At 45.6% G+C, this 26,276-nt stretch overlaps 1 protein-coding gene across 2 annotated transcripts in view; it reads right to left on the reverse strand.

Moving 5' to 3' along the window:
* LOC109892947 (protein Jade-1) overlaps positions 1 to 26,276 on the reverse strand; it is a 144,731-nt gene that overhangs the window by 116,906 nt on the left and 1,549 nt on the right. For both annotated transcript variants that reach the window (XM_031826889.1, XM_020485873.2), the window contains 2 exons: positions 13,079 to 13,142; positions 10,913 to 10,998 (listed from right to left, as the gene is read on the reverse strand). In XM_031826889.1, coding sequence (XP_031682749.1) covers positions 10,913 to 10,998; positions 13,079 to 13,142 — 150 coding nt within the window. The remainder of the gene's footprint in view (positions 1 to 10,912; positions 10,999 to 13,078; positions 13,143 to 26,276) is intronic.

Here is a 26,276-nt window from a genome sequence, read left to right on the forward strand (position 1 = left end):
ACCTTCCTGAAATCAACCGCTTTCAAATATAATTGACAACTCTGGAAGCTCCACATGCCACAGAGCAGGCAGCATACCCAGCCCCCCAGCTCCCCCTCCCTGGCCATTCCAGAGACGATTAGGGCCCTGCCGTTCCAGAGCAGCGGTTGAGAGTTGATCCTCAGTCGCTGGACACATCTGACCTTATCACGGAGCCACAGGCCCAGGCACCAGGGCTGTCTTGGCGTCAGTACCCAACAGAGGAAGAGACCAAGGCCAGGACCCTCTACTACATGTGGCCGGCAATACCAGCATTTGATCATGTCATATACAACCAGAGAGAGAGCGTGAGATAGCGAAAAAGAGAAAATAAAATTCCCTCTTTCCCAAGACAAACTCCAACTGGGAAGCTTCACTGCCTGATATTCTTCCAATAACTTTCCTTCTGTGTGTAAACCAAAGCTCTTGGACATGGAACATAGTATATGCCGGGGCAGGGAGACAGACAGTCAGAAAAAGAAGGGACTGCTGGGACAGCATGTTCGCCAGGTTGGGTTGCTGTGTGCGCTGAACCGTCCCTGAGATGAGGAGAGTCCGCCTTTTCCAGTTCCCAAGGTGAGGTTATTCCCTCTGGAGAGGCAGGGAGGATTTCCTCTGGCTCACTGGATAACCCCTGGCTCAGGGTGGATGTGATGTGTGAGTGTGCGAGCGAGTGAGCTGAGAGATCAGCTAGGCTATAGCTATATCCTTTACAGAACCACAGAAGAGCATGTACTGTCGGACAGAAAAGCCACAGTCACCAGTGTTTACCCTATATTCATTTAGCAGCGGCGCCCTCGCTTAATTATAATGATAATTTTTTGCACTTTAAAAAAGGGGATAGTGCGAGATTTTGTCAATTAAGCCCTTTTTTGACATATCCAGGAGTTATTCTAATTCTGGGTACCATTTTTATGTCTGTCTGCGTGCAATATGAAGGAACACTCCCTTTAAAAAAAAGTCAGTGACAAGTTACAAGTAGATTTGTAGCAAACAGAGCGAGCAGTGGTGCAATTGAGAGCCACGAGCACACAGCCACCACTTTGCTCCTCATCTCCCTACAGCGCATCAGTTATATTTCAGATGGTTTCAACACATTTACATTTTCATGCATTTTGGAGTAGAATGTCCTTTTTTTTTCTCTTCTTTTTTTTTTTTTTATAGAAAGAGTTGACCTTCTCACATTTGTTTACAAAATAATTAAGATGGTGGAGAGGGTGGGCATGTCCCCGATCCCCCAAAAGCACTCGGGGGGGGGGGGGAAGAAAGAAAAAAAAAAAAAAAAGAAAAAAAAAAGTTTCAGTGTCATTTCTAAAACAATCCACTTCTGAAATGAGCTCATTTAGTCTTCTTCGGTGAAGGACAGGCTTCTTCACAAATCGCTGTGAATTATGGTTGACTGAGAAAAGCTCTTCTAAATCACTTTAATTGTAAGCCTCATTCAAAGGTCACGTCCTTCAGTAACACAGTAGCCTTCCTGTATACGTCTCTTTGAGAGCATGCGCAATGCAAACAGATCCCGTTCGTCAACTCTCCCACATTCACATTTTAAGCGCATCAAAAGAGACAGAGGTACAACAATGGGCCAATATCCCACACAACATAGGGAATGCAAATATCATCATGCGTAATATGTCGGCACTGTCTGCATTTTCTAAAATGGCATTGAAATGACCTTGATGTTTATTGTCATGAGTTATGTCCTGAAGGCAAAACTGAGCGATTTCTCTTCAGATAGGCCAGCAGCAAAGTCAAAATTGGCAATTTTGTAAAGATTTCTGAAAACAAACATTTTAATTTGTCTGAATATAAAAGGTTAGAGTTAAGCATTAGGGTTAGAAGTGTGGTTAAGGTTGGGTTTAAAATCAAATTTTATGACTTTGTGCCTCCAGAACAAGATTCATAACAAACCAAAAAAACACTAACCTGCTTGAAATGAGGGGAAGAATACCTACTTAAATGGAACAACAAAAAACTATTCTGCCTAGATGGTTGAACCAAGTTTTATCTACCTTTTAACCAGTGATGTATGGTATAAAAATACAACACTAAGAACAACTAGTGGGCGATCGAGACAATTTTTATTTTACCAGGTAAATTGACTGAACAATTTGAATTAGTGTGAATTAGCCAATTGGAAGCTGGGGATGATTAGGTATGAGGGCCAGATTGCGAATTTAGCCAGGACACCAGGGTTAACACCCTACTCTTATGATAAGTGCCATGGGATCTTTAGTGACCAGAGTCAAGACTCCCGTTTAACATCCCACCTGAACGACAGCACCCTACACAGTGCAATGCCCCCAATCACTGCCCTGGGATATTTTATATATATTTTTTTTTTGACCAGTGGGAAAAGAGTGCCTCATACTGGCCCTCCAACACCACTTCCAGCAGTGTCTGGGCTCTCATCCAGGAACCGACCAGGACCAAGCCTGCTTAGCTTCATAGGCAAACCAGCAGTAAGATGCTGTAGACAAACATCGATATAAACGAAAACTTATGACATTTTTAGAACTGTACAGATTTTCCCAAGGGACCCCACATGGGTCCCTGACCCCAAGTTTGGGAACCACTGTACTAAACCCTCTAATCTGCTTGCTTGAGTTGTTACGCTTTCTCCGTGTCTCCTCTACATTGCAGCCTGCCTCAGCCTCACCACAAATAAAAAAAAAAGGTGTGTAAACGGCATTCACCCTGCACTAAATTCCTGCATTTAACCCAATATCAAGTGTCAGTGACGTGAAGGTCGGCCAACTCAACTGTTCCGAAAAGTTTGGCATGCCAAATACACGAGGCCATAGTTGGGTTGACTGCATCCTAAATGTAAGCTATGAAAAATACACGACAAGATGCTGCAGAGACATCCAAAGTCAACTTAAATGTCTTCCCTTTTTGCTTTTCTGGCTAAGATTCAGTTGCCATACCACTTTGTCTCACTAGTACCCTCCGTAAAGCAAAGTTATGATGAACTTAGTAGCCTATATTTTGCTCCTGCAGAGGACTGTCTCCATTTAACGTTAGCTTCTTACTTCGTCACGTTTTTTAATGGTATTCTCACGAAAATGTCTGTAGTGTCTGAAAGGTTTGGTCTACAAACTAATATGGAAAGATCAAACTTTCAAGAACACTGTGTTTTGCTGCGCAAACCCCACAACTATCACCGGACTCCTTTGAATGTAACCGTGTACCAGGCTGAAAAATGTATGGAAGTGAATGGGGCATTACCACGTCAAAAAGGTATACAGATGTTTTGCCGTGGAATTATTTTTTTTCAGATATAGGACAGACACTTTAAAAAACTTACCTCCTTTTGATTCCTTTTTTTGACTGTTCGATATGTTATTCAATGCATTAATCCCAATCCCCCCCCCCCCCCCCCACCAAAAAAAATATTTTTATAAAAATAAATAAATAAATAAAAAAATAAAATATATAAAAAAATTCGCTAAATGATCCTTGGTATAACCATCTTAAAACAATTCCATATGTTAGCTAAGTAAACCCTACCCTGGGCCTTTAGACTTTATTAGCATTAGCTACCACAGTGCTAATAGAAGTCTGCTGGCAGCTAGCCACCTGGCTGACATAGCCTATAAGTGCTTATTTACCAGTTGTGCATACATTCTCAGAGAGTTCGGTTTTTTGTTAGCTATGTCCAGCATCTCGCAAACCCACGATAGTCTGTCAGCGGTGTCTATAGTTCCCTTCTTGTATAGCCACTTTCCGTCGGTGTTGTGCCCGACTCCGAGCCGGGCTAGTTCCTTTCACGCCTCACTGGCCCACGGCGTTACTAGCGAGAGTGCAGAGTTAGCCGTTTGAGAGAGTGGTGAATGTGCTGCTAACAAGGCAAACCCAGAGCAAATCCAGGGGGTGCAGATGAACAGAACATCACTGACATTAAGGAAGGCCAACTCAACTGTCCCAAAAAAGGTTTGGCATGTCAAATGCACGAGGCCATAGACAGGGTTGACTGCATCCTAAATGTAAACTATGAAAATACACGGCAAGATGCTGCCGAGACATCCAATGTCAACTTAAATGTCTTCCCTTTTTGCTTTTCTGGCTAAGATTGTTACTCTATAAAAAGTTCCTTCCATAAACTTTCAATAAAACAGAGATTAAGGAAAACTCTGGCCCCCTGAATAGCTCACAATGTCCTTGAGAGTGGCCAGTGCAGCAACAATGCAGAATTGGCTGAGGGAGAATGATTTGCACTCAGAGAGAAACAAAGAGTTGAGCCTCTTCTGGATCAATTAGGCATGCAGAGCCAGCAGTACCGGGAGGGAGATAATAGCAAACATTAGGCCGCTTTTCCCCTACAGATACCAGGTCCTGGGTCAAACCTAGACTGCCGCTTTGAAGAAGCTGTTTGTGACACTTAATGTGCCAGAACTTTCTCCATTTCCCTCCCAGCACCAAAAAGCCCAGCCAGAGCTGCCTACCCAACCATCAAATTTGTTGCCATGAAGATCACGGAAAACTGCAGAGTAAAATAGAGGTGTCACGCATGACCGAAGAACAAAACACACTGCGCGATTGGATGCGTACACTCGGATAAGCATCTCCATTTTACCAGTGAGTGGGGCTTGGCTTGCCTGCGCCTGAGAACAGAGAATCCAGGCTCCTCGTCCATCTCTGGTATTCTTGGCATCGGTTGATGATTTCAGATGGTTTCTATGCAGCAGTAAGGATTCCTCTACCTGGCACCAGACCAGTGCCTACATTGAGATTTTAATAGAGCGGCTGGCGGGGATCTTGGAGCCCGTTTCTCTTCCGGTTGGTGTCGACATGCGAAGCAGCGCGGACCAGTGACATCCAACCAGCTAGGCAGGCCACTCAGCCATTCACTGGGCCTGGCACTGGCAGCCACTCACTTGGGGGCGGGGGGGGGGAGAGAGAGGACAGGACACCCCTATCTACACATTCCTGCAGCTGTTTGCCGTGGATCTGCACAGCTGTTCCTACCCGCCTTAATGAGCTCCAGCAGCTGGGCCACTGTCGGGAGACTCGGACACCCCACCCATCCCTTCCCCTGTGTGAGCGAGTTTCACACCTGCATGCTCTGCAAAGGCAACTTCCTTCCTCTGGGCGTAGAGTGGGAGAGATCTTGTTTCCTAATATTAGTCATTCTTGAGCACGTTAGTATTGAAACCACTGAGTACGTAGGTATTGAAAATACTGGCTAGGAAGCATACGGAAAGTTAACTGAGCACTAATAAAAATCTACATAACGCACACTAAACACATTTACACCTATGGACCTCATTCAAGACAAACAATCCTTTATTTAGCATTACAATAAATTAGAACCTGGTCATTTACATTTACTCAATCATGACACACACACACACACACACACACACACACACACACAGGACAACATTGTCATTACATTTCCATATTTTAGCCAGCAGCTATTTATCAAGCGGTAAACAAGCAAAGTTCCCCAAAGAATCACAAATGAACACGAGCCATATGAATAAAAACATTTGTTTTTGTTCAGTCTGTAGAACTGTTAGAGCCTGAGGAAAGGCTCTGTGTGCCCTTGCCGATGTTGGTAACGTGTTGACAACTGTCACAGCATCCTCCAGAGACACAACAAAGGGATCTCGCTAAAGCCCTGATTTTGAATTGTCAAAGCCAGTGAACACACGACTGGTTCACAGTGTCCTTGCTCTCAGACTAGTCTAAGGAACGACACTTCAAATCAAATCCCTCCGAAACAATGACAAGATCTTTGCATAATAACATGGCAACATAACAGATGGCACAAATATAGTCTACTGTTGTAGTTTGATTATTTTATTTTTTTAAGGATTTGTATATTTTTTCATATAATTAAAATTATGGAGAGCTCAAAAGTCTCCTTCCTTCTTATAACAGACTAGTGCAAGTGTAGTTAGGGCCTACTTCCCATACCATCCTCCACACTTCCCAAGCCAAACATCTGATGCAAAAAGTAGGCTAACAGGGCTCAGCTTTGGCTGCAGGAGAAACCTTGTAATTACTGAGAGTGGTTTTCATTTCAGCAGCCTACCCTGTGGTGACTGAGCGCTTCTTAACATATCATCTGGAAGGAAACGTAGGTACTGCTTTTTAGGAGGTTCCTGCCATCTTTCTATTTAGGGCTTAGTCCCAAATGGCACTCTATACCCTACATAGTTCACTACTTCTGACTGGAGTCCTATGTGGGCTGGTCATTTCAAATCCCGTAGTGCCTACCTTTCATGGACCTATGGGCACCCAACCTGATAATTAGCCAGCAAACCCATAATCATATCATCACTGTATTCACTTGGTTTAGTCAAATTGTTAAATTGTTAGTTTTTAAACCAAAATATGAAGTAGAGGACATTCTTCTAAAAAGCAAGGCCTACTGCAAAGGACCACCCAGGTACGTCATGGGATTACATCCCAAATGGCATCCTTTTCACTCATCGGGCTTCGGTGAAAAATAGTGCACCATATAGTGTTTATGGTTCCATTTGGGATGCACACATGGTGTACAGATTCCAACACATCCCACAATGCACAGCTCACAAGGACATCTACTGTAGGAACAAACACTGCATTATTGTACTGTCATTATCATACGGTCATTATCCTCAGTGGATTATCATTACCTCCCTCAATGGACCCACCACACCATAAACTCATGAGGACATCATCGACCATTATCCCACCACCATTACAGCAACAGGCTCACAACACAAATCAGCAATCAATCAGTCACATTATCATTACCTCATGGGACTCCAACAACCTAATCACCAGTCACAGTCAGTCAGTAGGTCAGTCAGTCAGTCATTTCCGGGAGAGTACGCTGGCATGCTTTGGCTACCGCTTATCCTCTTGAAACTGCGATATTGTTTGCTACTTAGTGTTGATCATTGTGATTTTTGCTTAACAGGATTTGTTGCCTACCAGTTCCACCTTTTGATGCCTGCGGAGTCTTGCTTGCTGAGTGTTAGTAAAAAGCCATCCGGTCTGTTTACCTGACTACTACCAACTAGACCTTCGTTTTGCGGGTTGTCTACCGGCAGAGTTGCCTTCCTCGGATAACTATACAGGTAGACCCCACACGTTTTCTGCATTCCTACCTGTTTTTGTACAGTGATGTGGATTCTACTACTACTACTGCCTTGGCTCCTCTGCTGTGGGCTGGGGGATTTACTGTACCCCAGGACCTTTCACTGGCCTGCCCCATGCCTGGATGGGGATGCCATCATGACACGGATAAGGTACTCCTTGCCGAACTCTACCACTTTGTCTACCCGGATTAAAGCCCTGTTTTCCCTACAGGCGCGCCACGACCTAGGGATTGTGCGTCGGGATGCCGAGGGCGGCAGGGTAGCCTAGTGGCTAAAGCGTTGGACTAGTAACTGGAAGGTTGCAAGTTCAAATCCCCGAGCTGACAAGGTACAATTCTGTCGTTCTGCCCCTGAACAGGCAGTTAAACCCACTGTTTTGCAGGCAGTTAACCCAAATTCTTATTGAAAATAAGAATTTGTTCTTAACTGACTTGCCTAGTTAAATAAATGTTAAAAAATTAATTAATTAAAAATACATTTTAAAAAATACCTACTGCCATAGTGCTCGCGCAGAAAATACACACACCACAGGAAATACACACAGAGTGAGTCAAATTAACTGTAACATGAACTGCCCTGGTGCAAATCTAAGCTGTGGACAGCTCTGTTCACCATGCCTCCTCCTCTCCTACCCAATACAACTCGTTTGCGTTGTTCAACTTTCGCTCTCTACAATAAGAAATGAGTGTTGGTTTACGATGCCATCGTGGATAAAGATATCGACGTGATGTGCTTAACAGAAACCTGGCAGCAGCCAAATTACTTTCTGGTGCTTAATCAAGCTACTCCACCAGGCTGTGTGTACCTACAAAAACCTCGCTCTGTGGGTCGGGCGGGCGGGGAGCTTGCTGTTATTCATGGTACAGACTTCAAAGTGCTTCCCATACCGAATGATACATCTTTTGAACGTCTGGCATTTCGCATGGCTGGTCCTCAACAAGTTGTGCTCATCTCCCGCCCTCCCAAAACGCTCCTCTGTGTTACTCTGAGGTCCTCATGTCCGTCTGCGCCATGTCACCTTCTACCCTACTGTTGGGTGACTTCAACATCCATGTCAACTCCAACAATAGTGGCTTTTCTGCCAAGTTCCTGTCTCTCCTGGACTGTTTCAACATTACACAGCATGTACAGGTTTCAACACATTAACAAAAGGCCATGTTCTGGACCTCGTGTTCGACAGGCTTTACACCCTCCAACCTGCGTGGCCTGGATCTTTCCAAAGCTGCGGCAAAAACGGAACATTACATACAGGAACAATAAAACTGTCGGCACATCCGTCCTAGGAAACAGGCCTCAAAAACACAACAGCCCCGATCCTCTTCCGTCCTCTGCCGTGGAGCTCGTGTCTCACTATGACACGCTCCTCTCCTCCAGCTTTGACGCCGTTGCCCATCTGGAAACTAGGACTGTCTCCTTATCTGCCCCCCGAGGGTTTACCCCTGAGCTGTGTTGTTTGAAGTCCACTGGCCGACAACTGGAGAGGGTCTATAAAATAATCTGGTCTCACAGTTCACTTAGAGGCTTACAGGGAGCATGTCAAGGACTACAAGGATGCTCTCGCCCAGGCAAAATCAGTATACTACAACCTCATCAATAACGGCCAAGGCAATCCTGGAACCCTTTTCTCCAACTATCAGACTACTCCAGCCCCTGGATTACTCCTCCATCAATGGCTCTCTTGAGGTGTGCAATATGTTTCTGGACCTTTTTCTGTCAAAATATATTCCATTTACCAGCAGCTTCAGTTATCCCCCCCATCCTAAAGAAACAAGGATTGGACCCCGATAACTTGAACAATTACCAGCCATGACATGCATGAACCTCTTCAACTCAGGGTTCCGGGCCAAGCACAGCACAGAGACTGCACTGGTAAAAGTGTTCAACAACCTCCTAATTAGAGCCGACTCTCGCCACTTCAATATCCTTATCCTACTCGAACTCTCTGCTGCTTTTGACAGCATAAGCATCCTCCACAACCGCATGGATACGGTCCAAATGCCACTCAAATGGTTCCAGTCCTACCCGGCAACCGGAAACAGTACTTGTTCTTTGGAGACTCCAAACCCCCCACCTCAGGGTTCTGTGCTTGGACCCCTGCTGTTCATCATATACATGCTTCCCCTGGGCCACATCATCCGCTGCCATGTTCTCAACATCCACTGCTATGTGGATGACACCCAAACTAAACCCACCTCTCACCCCAGTCTCCAGGATACCAAAAACTGGATGACATCCAAACTACTCAAACTCAACAGCAATAAAACCGAGGTCATGCTGATGGCTCCCAAGACTCCCCTCAAGAAAGTGTGTCATGATGTCGATTGACAGCTGTTCCATCTGCCCATCAACAGAGGTCTGAAACATGGGTGTCATCCTGGACCCCACTCTCTCCTTCGAGTCACACATCAAGTCCATCACCAAAATAAGCCTTCTACCACCTCATCAACATCTCCCGACTCTGACCATCCCTCACGGACCAGGTAGTGGAGACCCTCATACATGCCTTTGTTACATCATGTCTGGACTACTGCATTGGAGTCCTATTCGGGGTGTCCGGGCAAAGCCCTATATAAGCTTCAGTACGTCCAGAACTCCAATGCCAGGGTCAACACATACATCAAACCCTGGGAACACATCAGCCCCACCACATTCACTGGCTCCCTGTCAAATTCCACATTACCTACAAGATCCTACTCCACACCTTGCCCCTCATACCTCTGACCTGCTGGAATACTCACCCTTCCCGAAAAACAAGACTGCACCCCATGGGGTCCGGGCTTTCAGCGCTGCTGCCCCCAAACTCTGCAACTCTCTGCCCCCAGCCAGTAGCAACCCTGAACAGGGCCACAGTATCCCTCGACCCATCCTGGGTTTCTATATAAGCACTTTGACAACCGCTGGTGTAAAAAGGGCTTAATAAATAAGTGTGATTGAGTGATTGACTAAAAACCGACTAGTCCAGTCTGGCTTTCCCCTCAGCCCTTACTCAGCTTTAGCTTAAGCGAAGTAGCCAAGGATTTTTCTGCCATTGAAATCCTTGGGCGGGCCGCCTAAGGGTGTAAAATATATGTCTATACTCTTAAGAAATGTGTTTTCGGGATGGAAAAATGTGCTTTCAGTGTAAACTTAAAAACGACTAAAACCCAGATTTAAAGTATGTAGAAATGATAATGGACCCTTAATACTTGAAAATATTATACTCTTTGAGAATTAACAATCCCCAAAATAAAAGCTAGACAGTCAGGGAGATTTAAAAATTCTCAAAAACAATTAATTTCGCAGTATTGATTTTGTTATGTTTGAGCAAAACACAACATTAGACAAATGCATGAAATAGATTCTCAGCTCCATCGCAGAATGTGATATTGCAGAAAATGTGCTTTAAAAATGCAACACTCCACACCGCCAAGATGAGGGCCTCGAAAATTGATCCATGCAACAGGCCGACCATGCCCCTTGCCACGCCCCCCAGACACCACCTAAGCATATTTTTGATCCAGAAAAAAACCCTGTGTAGCTTCTATTTCTTTTTAATTCTATAGTTTTATCCTCATTTTGTTTTTAAACTCTCTTGCTGTACAAATCGCCTTGGATTTCTTAAAAAGGCACTTTAAATCCCATGTATTAATTATTATTAGTCCGTGTCTGCATCCCAAGTGGCACACTATTCACCAGGGCCCATTATTCCCTATATAGTGCACTATTTCTGACCCTGGAGAAAAGAAGAAGTGCACTATAAAGTAAATAAAGTGCCATTTGAGACTCACCAGTGAGTGAGCATGGAGTTGGCAGTGACTTACCTCAGACGGTTTCTTGTGCTCCTGTCTGACCCAGGTGCTGCTGGTCCCTGTATTCTTGGAGGACCTGGACCAGGAGGTCACATGACCTGCAAACAATGACACGGTAACAGTTACAGTTCAGATTTACATGCTGGTCATCGAGCATCCATTTAACTTATCCAGAGTGACTTACAGTCAGAGGAGACAGGAGGCTGCCATTTTCAAATCACTGAGCACAACTTAGGAGCTCCGAAAGTCTGACTGACTTGCCTCGATATCATAATTAGTTTGGTTCAGTAACAACTGACAGGTGGATGGATAGAGATGGTGATACAAGCAGAGAAGACTGAGAACAGAGAGGCACAAGGTCATAGCCACTAATGGGTTGAAGAACCTTTCAACGACGAGTCAGTATCATTTACTAGAAGGAATAGAAGTACTGATATTACTGTATTTTAGGTCATATATATGATTTACATTTGATAGCCTAAGGGTGAAATGATAATCAGTTCCCACCAACTAGTCCATTCTTGTTTCCCTCCACATCAACCCAGAATCGAATGGTAATTAACAAAACAGAAGACATTTAAGCCATCAGAAGAAACTTGATTTGTGATAAACATATTCCTAATCCCTCCATAGCCAACATGCTAATGGTGGGTAACGTCCCAAATGCCCTATAGTGCATTACTTTTGACCAGAGCCCTAAGGGCCCAAGTGCATAACGGGATAGGGTGCCGTTTGGAAAGCAGCCAATATCTAGGGATGGCGTTAAACAGGGCTGGAGGCAGACCTCGTCATTCCAGTCTTCAGTCACACTGTGATGAGTGGGTTTAAGTCAAAGGCCTAGAATGAATCCTCTGCTCGGCTGTACTGTGTGACGGCGTGTGTGTGTCCACGAGTCAAGACGAGCAGGCAGGTGGAGAGGTGGTCGTCATCAAGTCATTGTATTTATAGACCAAGATCACACCTCAGCCAGCCACAAAATCCCTTGCAGCAACACAGGAGAGAAGGGAGAGACACTAATCTCCTCAATAACTGACATTTCCATTTGTACACGGTGACAGGTTGTTATTTTAAATGTGTGCTGTTCCAACTACCAGGAGGGAGTTCGGAGCCACGTCATGATGTAATCTCAGTGTGTGTGTTGGGATGGCTATGAGTGGTCCACATGATATGGCTGTGGTGTGGTACCTCCACACATTACAGAGTGACCGCAAATCAGAGCTACCCATCAAGGCCTGTTTTAATGACAAGCCCCAGGGGGTAGCACAGGGACAAAAATGATCATTGGGATCCTTCAATTAGAAACATGATAACCCAAACCCATGTGGAACAGATGCAGGCTAGCCCGGGACACTGGCGTGTTACCGGGACTCAGAAGCACTGGTTTAGGGAGCATCAAGTGGCGTAGCCCCCGGCACATGGCCCAGAGCTAAGGCCACTGGTCCAGCGGTAGGAGTTGCCCGTAGGCACACATCTCAGATCAGATTTCCTCCCCCAATCATGAATTAATCAAATTGAAGAAAAGAAGAAGAAAAAAGCTTCTGACCTTAGATCAGAGACTTGTGGTCATTTCATCCTACTTCTTCACAAGCATACATATGTCCATCACTTGGCCACCAACATTGTGGCTCACAGTGGTAGCCGTTGTGGTGATGCAGGTGTAAACATCTAGACACTGCCTGGGTCTTCGATCTGAGCCCAGGCCACTACAAAGAGTCAGGGATGCAGCGAGCGGAGAAAACAAGATGACAAGCAGCAGATTGTCAGAGTAGTAGAGAGGAAGCCAGGCTACTGACTGTTCCAGGCATCGGCAGTGTTGCAAATGGCATCTTATTCCCTACAGAGCACTACTTTCGACCAGGGCTCATAGGGTGCCATTAGGGACAGAACCGAGGCCAGACTAGTGACGGGTCCTGCCGCTGAGAATGTTCTGCCAAGCTGCTCTGTAGTTTATTCCGCCTGTTTGTTTGGCGTTTGGCTGCAGAGCACGCTTCGGCCCTGTCCTAATCTCTCCCGTTTAGTCGGAGTACAGCTTTCATGACTCACTCCTAACTAATTTGTCTCCAATGGTGACAATCCCGCCCTTCTAGCTCTCCATTAACCTCCCCCCGGTATCCCCCCCCCCCACCACCCTCACTCTCCAGCCCTTTTTATCATCTCTAACTACAAGTTTCAGCTCACTGTCAGTGGTGTCCGAGTCATTGCTGCTGGTGGAGTATTTTCTTCTCTTCTTCTCACTCTCCATCTGTTAGGGAAGAGAAGAATCAAATACAGAGACACATCAGTATACAGCAGCAATCACAGTACAGGCTACAGTTACTATACTGCTAGAGTCAAACTAGACCACAGAGTGAGTGAGTAAGTGAGTGAGTAGCTGAACTAGAGAGAAAAAGAAGCAGAGATGAGCAAAGAGAAAGCAGCAGAGAGACAGAGCGGTGGTTATAACACAGGGGAAGGGCGAGACTTTATGAGGATATCTGCTCTGTAGATATGCATGTCTGATTCCCCCATCAATCCACAGAAAGAGTACAGTGAGCCAGCAAAAGACAACTAGAGGAAAAAGCGGGTTATGGCCTTCAATGACTGAGCGCAGATTTATGTGGCCATAAAACAGGGCTTTTCCCTCTTATATTGGGCTCTTCCTGTTGCCTTGCTCAGCCTGCCGTATACTTTACTAGTGACATTTAGACTTCCAAATAGAGCTGCCTCTCATACTCCCTGTGCTTTAGAATAACTTGCTACGTAGTGGTGAGTACATAATGGACTTCCTCGGTCTGGCTTCGCTGGAGGTTCAGTGACCGAGGTATCCCTCAGGGATGTGTTGTTTTTCCTTTATTGTTTTACCCTCAGTGCCATATCAAAGATGTAGAGAAAGCAATAAAAGTGGGTGGTGGGAGTCATGTTTCATACTGTAGGTTGAAGACAGCGACTCATCGCCTCCCCTCCACATCAGAGGGGAAAAACACTGGCGTGTCTGACCGACAGCTTTTCAACAGGGAAGAAAACCTGTGTGACTTTCCCTTTCTCGCCCCCCCCATATTTTTCTCCATCAAACAAAATCCTTGTTAAGATAGACATTTCCATGGCCATGGAGAGGAAGAAGTCTGTGCTAGGTGCCAAAGAGGAATAACAGATGTATAAAGAATGCATTTTCCACTTCAACATTATTTTTTTTTAATCCAGTGTGAGATCCATTTTCAGTTAAAACTCTTAAAATGCAGAGCAGGATTCCCCCCAGAGGTGCTGTACTGTAGGAATGGAGGAACAGTCCTGCAGGAGGAGTCCCCTTGGTGACGACTTCGCACCATAAAACAAACAAAGTGCTCCACAGCACAGAGAGATCGAAATCAAACTGTATTTGTCACACGCTGTGAATACAACAAGTGTAGACAATCCGTGAAATGCTTACTTAACAAGCCCTTAACCGACAGTTCAGTTCAAGAAGAGTTAAGAAAATATTTAACACATGAATGAAAAAAATAACACAATAACGAGGCTATATACAGGGGCTACCGTAACGAGTCAATGTGCGGGGGTACAGGTTAGAGGTCATTTGTACATGTAGGTAAGGGTGAAGTGACTATGCATAGATAATGAACAGCGAGTTGCAGCAATGTAATAGTCCTGTAGCAATTTGATTAATTGTTCCGCAGTCTTATGGCTTGGGGGTAGAATCTGTTAAGAAGCCTTTTGGACCTAGATTTAGTGCTCAGGTACCGCTTGCTGTGTGGTAGCAGAGAGAACAGTCCATGACTTGGGTGACTGGAGTCTCTGACAATTTTATGGGCTTTCCTCTGACACCGCCTATTATATAGGTCCTAGATTGCAGGAAGCTTGGCCCCAGTGATGTACTGGGCCTTACGCACTACCCTCTGTAGCGCCTTACGGTCGGATGTCGAGCAGTTGCCATACAAGGCGGTGATGCAACTGGTCAGGATGCTCTCGATGGTGCAGCTGGAGAACTCGTTGGCATACCATGCCTTGCACAGTGGCCAAGATGGATTACATTACTGCCCTGTGACACCACAACTCCCCCCTTTTCACGCATGCCTCAAATCACCAACTTCCGAATGGCGGCACGGCATAGCAAAACTGGCAGTGCCACTCCATCTGTAGTGGTAATGGGAGTAGAAGTGGTAGTATTGTGTACTCATGCCTGCTCTTGCTACACAGAGAGGAGAGCAGACCGGGCCAAAACAACGCCGGGTCCTTCCCACAACAGAGTCCCTCCATGGAGTCACCACACAGGGCTGTGGCCCTTAGCTCTGCTGCCCCGGTGGTGTGTGTGGCACAGAGGCGCCCACTCTCCAGACCCTCACACACAAACCTCTGACTCACTCACTGGGGAGGGCTGTGTGATGACTGAGCTGCATGGATGGAGGCCGCAGGCTAAAAAGGCTGCATCCCAAAACTGTCTGCCAGTGCCAAAGGGGGCTGCCCGGTCATTTCCATGTGTGTGTGTGTGTGTGTGTGCGCTTGGTCTTTCAGAGTGCTGAGAGATGACTGCCAAGCCCATTAGATGGCTAATTCTGACACCGAGCCTCTGAAATGGATACAGTTACTGCCCGCCTGACCTGCCTGCCTGCCCAGTCTGCCTGCCTTGCCTGTCCCCGTCTGCCTGCCTTGCCTGTCCCAGTCTGCCTGCCTTGCCTGTCCCCGTCTGCCTGCCTTGCCTGTCCCCGTCTGCCTGCCTTGCCTGTTCCCGTCTGTCCAGCCTGCCCCGTCCCGCCTGTCCAACCTGCCCCGTCCCGTCCCGCCTGTCCAGCCTGCCCCGTCCCGCCTGCCCCATCTGCCTGCCTGCCTGCCTGCCCGCCCCGTCTGCCTGCCCTTTCTGTCCATCAACAAGCCACTTTCAGGTCCCAGGATAGAGGGAGATGATGCCTTCGCATTTACAGCACTAACAGTCAGGCAGCTGATATGTCATTAATAACAGGCACCAATCTGCAATTACCACACACACACACAGAATGACCAAGAATTTGTTCAGAATCCAGTAGGTCAGGCTGTTTGATGAAGAATCCCTGCATTTAAATTGCTCCATAAACATCTCTCTGGGGCTGACTGTTTCTGAGGCTGGTTTGTGACAGCCAGTGTGTGTGTGTGTGTGTGTGTGTGTATGAAGGGGAGATGCAGCAGTGTCATTAGGCTGGTTTAAACAAGATGCCAATGTGTAAAAAGAGCCACTGGCAAAACTGCCAGAGAGCCAGGCAACCAAGCTCCACTCTCCCTCGTTCTTATTTTATTGACAGTCCTTTTCCTCCTCTCTCCCTCTATGGAAAAAGCAGAGGGGAGGGGAGAGGAGGGTGTATGCAACATGAGTGTTGGGTGCATTGTGCAGTGTTAATGCTGTGTGTACAAAACAAGGCAGCACAAGGCAGGCGAAGAGGGAGCAGTGTATCACTGCAGTACCCCTGGGAGACCGATCCCCCGCCCGCCTCTGCCTCCCCGGAACGCAACGCAATGAAACGGCAAGTCGGCTATTTTTGGAGAAGGAGAGGGGTGTAGTGAGGACAGATGGGGAGTTCTAGCAGAGAGAAAGCGAGCGTGAGAGAGGGATGGCAGAGGTTGAGAGAGAGAGCGCACGCGCTCGCATATGTCAGAGGAGAGGAAGAGAGCAGTGTGTTCGTAGTAGTTGTGGCGTAAACCACCCTGTAGCCCAGCAGGGGTTGTGATGCTCTGCAAGCCTCTGAATGAGGCAGCTATGGCTCTGAATGACATGATCACAGGCACAGCTGTGCGGAGTCATGGAGTCTTTACCCCAGCTAGAACACACACAGAGAGAAAGGCAACAAACAAAAAAATAACACACAAAAGCATACAGACAAACACACATACAGTGCACAAGTTGCGCACGGTACACACACACGAATATGAATTAAAGATCAATTCTAGATCATATCTAAAAACCCTCATCTCTCCTCTCCACACACCAACGAAAACCTAGGAGGAGGAAAAAAGCCTAAGGGGGGGTGGGGGTCTCATTCAGAGAGCATCCAGCACACCTGTCGTATGGGGGGGGGGGGGGGGGGACACACACAAAATAAGAGGTCTTAGAACAAGAAAATGCACTAACTATTACTGGTACACACGGCAGAAGAGGAACTGAGACGGTACAAGAGCTCCGTGCCAGCATATTCATTTGAATTTGTTTTGGCGCGATCTAGTGCCTTCAGAAAGTATTCAGACCCCTTACGTTTTACCACATTGTTAAGTTACTTCTCACCCCCCCCCCCCCAATCAATCTACAAACAATACCCCATAACGACAAAGCAAAAACTGGATAAGAAACTTTAGTTTTATTTTTGATAAATTAGCTATCACATTTACATAAGTATTCAGACCCTTTACTAAGTACTTTGCTGAAGCATCTGTGGCAGCGATTACAGCCTCAAGTCTTCTTGGGTATGATGCTACAAGCTTGGCACACCTGTATTTGTGGAGTTTCTCCCCTTCTTCTCTGCAGATCCTCTCAAGCTCTGTCAGGTTGGATGGGGAGCGTTGCTGCACAGCTATTTTCTGGTCTCTCCAGAGATGTTCGATCGGGTTCAAGTCCAAGCTCTGGCTGGGCCACTCAAGGACATTCAGAGACCAGAAGCCACTCCTGCGTTGTCTTGGCTGTGTGCTTAGGGTCATTGTCCTGTTGGAAGGTGAACCTTCACCCCCAGTTTGAGGTATTGAGGGCTCTGGAGCAGGTTTTCATCAAGGATCCCTCTGTATTTTGCTCCGTTCATCTTTCCCTCGATCCTGACTAGTCTCCCAGGCCCTGCCACTGAAACACATCCCCAAAGCATGATGCTGCCACCACCATGTTCCACCGTAGGGATGGTGTCAGGTTTCCTACAGACGTTATATTTGGCATTCAGGACAAAGAGTTCAATCTTGGTTTCATCAGACCAAAGAATCTTGTTTCTTATGGTCTGAGAGTCCTTAGGTGCCTTTTGGCAAACTCCAAGCGGGCTGTCATGTGGCTTTTACTGAGGAGTGGCTTCCGTCTGGCCACCCTACCATAAAGGCCTGATTGGTGGAGTGCTGCTGAGATGGTTGTTCTTCTGGAAGGTTCTCCCATCTCCACAGAGGAACTCTGGAGCTGAGTCAGATTGACCATCGGGTTCTTGGTCACCTCCCTGACCAAGGCCCTTCTCCCCCGATTGCTCAGTTTGTCCGAGAGGCCAGCTCTAGGAAGAGTCTTGGTGGTTCCAAACTTATTCCATTTAAGAATGATGAGGCAACTGTTCTTGGGGACATTCAACACTGCAGAAATGTTTTGGTACCCTTCCCCAGATCTGTGCCTCGACACAATCCTGTCTCGATGCTCTAGAGACAATTCATTCGACCTCATGGCTTGGTTTTTGCTTGTACATGCACTGTCAACTGTGGGACCTTATATAGACAGGTGTGTGCCTTTCCAAATCATGTCCAATCAATTGAATTTATCACAGGTGGACTCCAATCAAGTTGTAGAAACATCATAAGGATGATCAATGGATACAGGATGCAACAGAGCTCAATTTCGAGTCTCATAGCAAAGAGTCAGAATACTTATGTAAATAAGGTATCGGTTTTTAACACATTTGCAACAAAAACATCTAAAAACCTGTTTTTCGCTTCATCATTATTTGGTAGTGTGTAGATTGCTGGGGATTTGTATTTTATCCTTTTTTAGAATAAGGCTGTAATGTAACATGTAAATGTGGAAAAAGTAAAGTGGCCTGAATACTTTCCAGATGCCTGGATCGCAGGAATCAAATCCCTTTTCCTCCCCAATCTCTTGGTATCCAAATTGGTAGTTACAGTCTTATCTCATCGCTGCAACTCCCGTACGGGAGAGGCGAAGGTCGAGAGCCGTGCGTCCTCTGAAACACAACCCGGCCAAGCCACACAGCTTCTTGACACAACGTCCACTTAACCCGGAAGCCAGCAGCACCAATGTGTCGCAGGAAACACCGTACACCTGGCGACCATCTAGTCAAACGGCTACCCAAACTATTTGCATTCCCCCCCCCCACACCACTGCCACTCTCTGTGGTCATCTATGCATAGTCACTTTAATAACTCTACCTACATGTACATACTACCTCAACTCACCGGTGCCCCAGCACAGACTCTGTACCAGCACCCCCATGCATGCATAGTTGTTTTTTACTGCTGCTCTTTAAAATTACTTTTCTTCTTGTCCGTATTTGTTTTTAAACTGCACTGTTGGTTAGGGGCTCGTGAGTAAGCATTTCACTGTAAGGTCTACCAACGCCTGTTGTATTCGGCGCATGTGTCTAATAAAATTAGATGTGACCATGTCAGCGTGCATTGCACCCGGCCCTCCACAGGAGTGTGCGATGGGACAGGAACATCCCTGCCGGCCAAACCCTCCCCTAACCCGGACTGCGCTGGGCCAAATGTGCGCCGCCCCATGGGCCTCCCGGTCGCGGCTGGCTGCGACAGAGCCTGGACTCGAGCCAGGTTCTCTAGTAGTACAGCTAACACTGCGATGCAGGCTCTGTCGCAGCCAGCCGCGACCGGGAGGCCCATGGGGCGGCGCACATTTGGCCCAGCGCAGTCCGGGTTAGGGGAGGGTTTGGCCGGCAGGGATGTTCCTTAGTCCACTGCGCCACTCGGGAGGCAGAATCAAGTTGGTATTTTCATGAGCGTTTATGTCCGCTTCTTCTCATGTTGTCTTTTTGGTCTCGTCTCCGTCGGCTGCGATTGTGCACCTTCCCATTCTCTTACACACACACACACACACACACACACACACACACACACACACGATCACTTCCTCCTCTCTGACAAGCAGTTTCAACTTCTTTGTATTTGAGATTCTGTCCAACGAAATCAATCATATGGACACCGAAAGACAAACATTATTTTACTGAAATAGAGAAGTTACCCTTTTTATGTCTCAACTCCTCAAACTGCGTGCAGAGCAGACACTACTAAAAACAGGAGTATCAATGGACATTCATTCTGGAAAATGTCTGCTCAGTTTGTTGCGTGCAGCACTGCTCTACCGCTAGCTATATTTTACACTAACTAGAGGTGGACCGATGATTGTTCAACACCGATACAGATTAAAAATCGTCCGATTTTTTAAATTTGTAATAATGACAATTACAACAATACTGAATTAACACTTATTTTAACTTAATATAAATCAATACAGTCAATTTAGCCTCAAATAAATAATGAAACATGTTCAATTTGGTTTAAATAATGCAAAAACAAAAGTGTTGGAGAAGAAAGTAATATGTGCCATGTAAAAATGTGTGCCATGTAAAAAAGCTAACGTTTACGTTCCTTGCTCAGAACATGAGAACATATGAAAGTTGGTGGTTCCTTTTAACATGAGTCTTCAATATTCCAAGGTAAGAGGTTTTTGTTAATATATTATTAACTATTTCTCTCTATACCATATGTATTTCATATAGCTTTGACTATTGGATGTTCTTATAGGCACTATAGTATTTGCCAGTGTAACAGTATGGCTTCCGTCCCCCTCCTCGCCCCTACCTGGGCTCGAACCAGGAACGCATCGACAACAGCCACACTCGAAGCATAGTTACCCATCGCTCCACAAAAGCCACAGCCCTTGCAGAGCAAGGGGAATAACTACTCCAGTTCTAAAAGCGAGTGACGTTTGAAACAGTATTAGCGCACACCCAGCTAACTAGCTAGCCATTTCACATTGGTTACACCAGCCATTAGGCTGATAGGCTTGTAGTCATAAACTATCATTTCGAAAACAAAACTTTTATTATTTCAGTGAAATACGGAACCGTTCAGTATTTTATCTAACGGGTGGCATCCCTAAGTATAAATATTCCTGTTACATTGCACAACCTTCAATGTTATGTGATGAGCCAGGCAGCCCAAACGGTTGCATATACCCTGACTCTGCGTGCAATGAACGCAAGAGAATTGACACAACTTCACCTGGTTAATATTGCCTGCTAAACTGGATCAGTAGTTATAACTAGTGATTATGATTGATTGTTTTTATAAGATAAGTTTAATGCTAGCTAGAAATTTACCTTGGCTTCTACTGCATTCGCGTAACAGGCAGGCTACTCGTGGAGTGCAATGGTTAGAGCTTTGGACTAGTTAACTGTGCGGTTGCAAGATTGAATCCCCTGAGCTGACAAGGTGAAAATCTGTCATTCTGCCCCTGAACAAGGCAGTTAACCCACCGTTCCTAGGCAGTCATTGAAAATAAGAATGTGTTCTTAACTGACTTGCCTGGTAAAATAAAGTTTTTATTTAATTTTTTATATAGTTATTATTAGAGGCCGATTTCAAGTTTTCATAACAATCGGAAATCTGTATTTTTGGGCTCCGATTTTATAGGAGCCCAAAAATACAGATTTCCGATTGTTATGAAAACTTGAAATCGGCCTCTAATACTAACTATCTAGGCTGTGTTTTATAAAACGTGCAATAAGCATGAAACAATTAAATAAGTAATTGCCAACTAATTCTCAGTCTGAGAAATAAGGTAGCCCACTTGATTTCAACATCTGAACAAATTGGACAGGCTAACACGCTGTTCAAACAGTTGGAGAAAGACAGAAGGGTCTATTCATAACAGTTCAAAATGTTCACCCTTGTTAGCACATACATACATAAAAAATATCAAATATAAAAATTAGCTGGTCACTCACTAGCATGTGGGCTTGTGCTTAAAAGATTGTTCATGAGACCGGTGTTTTATTGCTATTGGAGACACAGCCGTGTGTACTTAGCCTCTAAATCCATGATATGTTTGTTGCTCATTTTGCTTGCTGCCTGCTCCCGAGGGTGCATTTGGTCTGTGGCCCTTCCATGGCTACATTGTGTGGCATAGTCGTAGGCTACTCTCCCATGAGGATTCTGCTGCTGTTTCAAAATGGCACACTAATCACTATTCAGTGCACTAATTTTGACCGTAGCCAATAGGATGCCATGTTGGGACACAACCATACCCTCACTGAATGACCTCAGCAGCGACCCCAGGGGACCAGCCCAACATATGAACAACTAAAAAATATCACGGATTTCCTTTAACATCACCTTCACGGCTCCGGTCCAGCCACAGGTATTAAGACAATATTTATTGACGCTGCTGCATTATGGGGGAAAAAATAACATAAGTAAAGAGGTGGAAGCAGGAAGGAGGGGGGGGGGGGGGGGGGGCAGGACCAAATCATTTTCTACAGTCTCGCTCTCCTGACAGTGCTGACAAACAATGAAAGGGACCTGAGTGCCAAAACAAGGGAAGAGGGAGAGGGCTGTTGGAGGAAGAGAGGAGATTAATCCCCCTGCTCTCCCCTGCTCTCACCTCCCCTGCCATCAGGAGTTCATTAGCCCCAGTGAGGGATGGAGGAGTACACATTGCCCTTCACTCACACGGGCCCGGCTACCTCCCTGTTTATCTTCCTCCTCCTCCCACCACCACCCTGTTTACCCCCCCTACCCCTCATTTACAACAGGGGACCAAGCAAGCATATGTCCAACCATTTAAGTTTCCTGGCTGGACACTTGTGTTACCTTGAGGTGAATAAAGAGTTAAAACCTAGGGGACCGATTGTTGTTTATCGTTTCCTTTCATTCCCAAATTGTGGCCTTGACCATTTGTTGCCATCAGAGAATGAACCCTGCTTTTTGGATGTGTATCCTTGTAAAAGGGTTGGTGTTGTGTTGATTATTAGCGGACAGCAGTAAATACAGACACCAACCCAAAGCTTGGTGCTTTTTAAAGACGCCTTGCTTTACAGAGGCTACTGACTGGTGTAGTCAGGCACTGCCGGCAGACATAAAAATTGACCGTTTTTCAAGCCTTTTCATGTGCCGGGAAACTAGAGATGCTGGGTAATCTACCTGGCTTTGATGCAAGGTGAAAAGGGCAGGGGGAAAAAGACAGCCACCTGACAACCACCGACTGTATCACCATCAGCAAAGCCTCCGATTACCTTCTTGAACAGGCTGGGGACTTGCGTTCTATCCAAGGTCTGGTACACAGTTTGCGTCCCCAATGGCATCAATTTATAGCGCACTACTTTTTTTTAATATATATATATATATATATAAAGGGCCCATAGGGCTCTGGTCAAAAGTAGTGCACTATGTAGGGAATATGGTACCATTTGGGACAGAACCAGTAGTTTGACAAGTGTAATTTGTTCAGTACCACTGACCGCCACAGGAGCCGTGCTTTATTATTTCCCTTATTCAGAAGGACACAGTGTCAAAGAAAGCATGAAAAGCTGTTATTCCAAAAAAGCCTTTTGAAATGTGTTGCATGTATGTTTGTTTAGCTTGTGTGTTTTGTGTTCCAGTCCTGCCTCACAGCCGAGGGGAGAAAAAAAAAAAAAAAACTACATTTTCCATTCCTCCTGCATCATACCCTGCTCCGCAATTATATTTCAATAACAATTCGTGAGTCACCGGGCCGGGTGAAAGACATTCATCTCCTGGCGTTTCCAGAGATTTCATCCGCCCTCTGCCCACTGAACAGCAGGCTCCCACTGAGACCTTGACAGGCTCAGTTAATGAGCATCCATTCCAGGCCACAGCAGGGCCATCCACAGCAGAGAACACACACACACACACACACACACACACACACACGCACAGAGACATGAAAGCACACACAAACGTTCTTACATAAACATGATGCATGCACACGCTTACACACAAACAAGCATGCAAGTACATGGTCACACACGCACAGGCTACAACACACACACCGCTACACATTTAAGGAGATAAACAGCCAAGGACGATGAAATGAGCTCAAGCCAACAACCATCCCTATTCACGAGAATGCCTTACCAAGAGAACAAAAACGTACAAAATAGGGACCAATTCGAGGTAAAAAAGGAGTTGGAGCACCACACAACAACAAAAAGGTGAACAGGTGACTGACGTTGACGGCAGTTTGTCGTGGAAACGTCAGTCACCTGTTCGCATCGTATACAATGGATTAGCGTTTGACTAGTAACTGAAAGGTTGCAAGATCGAATCCCCGAGCTGAGAAGGTAAACATCTGTCGTTCTGCCACTGAACAAGGCAGTTAACCCACTGTTCCTTAGGCCTTCATTGAAAATAAGAATTAGTTCTTAACTGACTTGCCTAGTTAAATAAAGGTTTAAAAAAAATGGAGCATAAATAAATCACTTCCTCTTTCTTTGCTGAAGCGCAAATGCTCACCTAAACTCTTACCCTTCCTATTTCTTTCCCCCTGCGTGGATGTCATCTCCCTCCCTTGACACGTAGCAGTAACACACACACACTGCTTGGGGAGGTTACTGAGGCGAGTGTGTGTGTACAGTTGGAGAGATGTTAAAATGACATGAGCAGCAGTCAGTGACTCCATTCATGAAACCCCCGTGGAGTAGCTGCTAATACCATACTGCAGATCATGTGAGGTACTTGCCCCCTTTTTTCAATCAGAGAGTGCTACTAACACACACACAGATTAGGAGCCCGCCCACACACACACCTGTAACATAGATTACTAACACACATGTACACACTCCCCCCGAGTGACCCCCACCTCCCCCCTCCATGTAATCAACTGTGTTTTTCTAGGTAAGAGTATCTGACCGAGAGAGTGAGATGCACTTCCTAACTTCCTGCCAAATGTATGACTATATTAGACACGTAAACTATATACACACATAAAAGTATGTGGACACCCCGTATAAATCAGTGGAGTCGGCTATTTCAGCCACACCTGTTGCTTACAGGTGTATTAAAAATCGAGCACACAGCCGTGCAAACTCCATAGACAAACATTGGCAGTAGAATTGCCTTACTGAAGAGATCAATGACCTTCAGCGTGGCAGAATCATAGGATGCCACCTTTCCCTGTTTCAGCATGACAATACCTCCATGCACAAAGCAAGGTCCATACAGAACTGTTTTTTTAAGATCGATGTGGAAGAACTTGACTGGCCTGCACAGAGCCCTGACCCCCATCGAACACCTTTGGGATGAATTAGAACGCCGACTGCGAGCCAGGCCTAATCGCCCAACATCAGTGCGACCTAACAAATGCTTGTGGCTGAATGGAAGCAATTTTCCAATATCTAGTGGAAAGCTTTCCCAGAATGGTGGAGGCTGTTATAGCGGAAATGGGGAGGGACCAACTCCATATTAAATACCCATAATTTGGAATTAGATGTCCGACGAGCAGGTGCCCACATACGCGACATGACCAAAAGTATTTCCCTCAGATTACACAGACCCACAAAGAATTCAAAACACAAATCACATTTTGATAAACTCATATCTACTACCACAGTGTGCCATCACAGCAGCAAGATGTGTGACATGTTGCCACAAGAAATGAGCAACCAGCGAAGAATAAACTCCATTGTAAATAGAACCTATATTTATCAGTTTATTTATTTCCCCTTTTGTACTTCAACTATTTTCACATTGTTACAACACTGTACATAGCCATAATATAATATTTGAAATGTCTATTACTTTGAAACTTGTGAGTGTAATGTTTACTGTTCATTTCAGTTTTGTTTATTATCCATTTCAATTGCTTTGGCAATGTAAACATGTTTCCCCATGCAAATAAAGCCCTTTGAATTTAATTGAGAGAGCGCTCTTATGCCCCCACACCATGACTCATCTCCTGTTTCATGGGGGGAGGGTAGAGCTGTCACAACTGGGTCCCAACATGATTCAGACTTAATTGATTCAAGGAAGGGACCAGTTCAATTACATTTGTGCAATAAGAGGAGCAGGATGGATTGCGCAGTCTACTACTCTAAATCACTGGAGGTAATGGATTGTAAGAAATGTTTACTTTTTGTTTGTTGTTAAAGAGGACCATAAATACATAATAACATTTGGATGTACTCGAGGTTATCTGCTGTAAAGTAAACTTCACATACATTGGCACCCACCCATAACAAACCAAAACCACTCTCCCAATAAGAACGGAAAATATAAAATGTGAGCCCCCCCCCCCACAGCTGTCAAAGATTTCAGCGCGTGGCACTTACGAGAGTCTCAATGTGTAATTCAAAACACTGAAAATATCTTGACCCCAAATACATCTGATTATGAACATCAAGTTCTCGTCTCTTAAAATGGGAACATCAAGATACTGCTCTGTCCCCTCTACTCGCCATGCGCAGCACCAACACCTCCCCCCCCCCCCCATCTATGAGCACAGAGTTTCTGAAGGTAAACAATAGCCACTCCCCCTACAGTTAGAACTGCACAGCGAGAGCCAGGGAGGGGAGAGGAGAGTTAACAAGCTTGTTCTAATTCTTAGATAGGTGCGTGCTTAGCCTTCCGAAATACACACTCCACTTCTTGGGAACGCAATTGGCATTCACGTGCGATTTCAAACCCACAAGCGAGCGACACTGGATGGCGACAGTAA

This window comes from Oncorhynchus kisutch, linkage group LG6, assembly GCF_002021735.2.
Source record: "Oncorhynchus kisutch isolate 150728-3 linkage group LG6, Okis_V2, whole genome shotgun sequence".
NCBI classification, from domain to species: domain Eukaryota; kingdom Metazoa; phylum Chordata; class Actinopteri; order Salmoniformes; family Salmonidae; genus Oncorhynchus; species Oncorhynchus kisutch.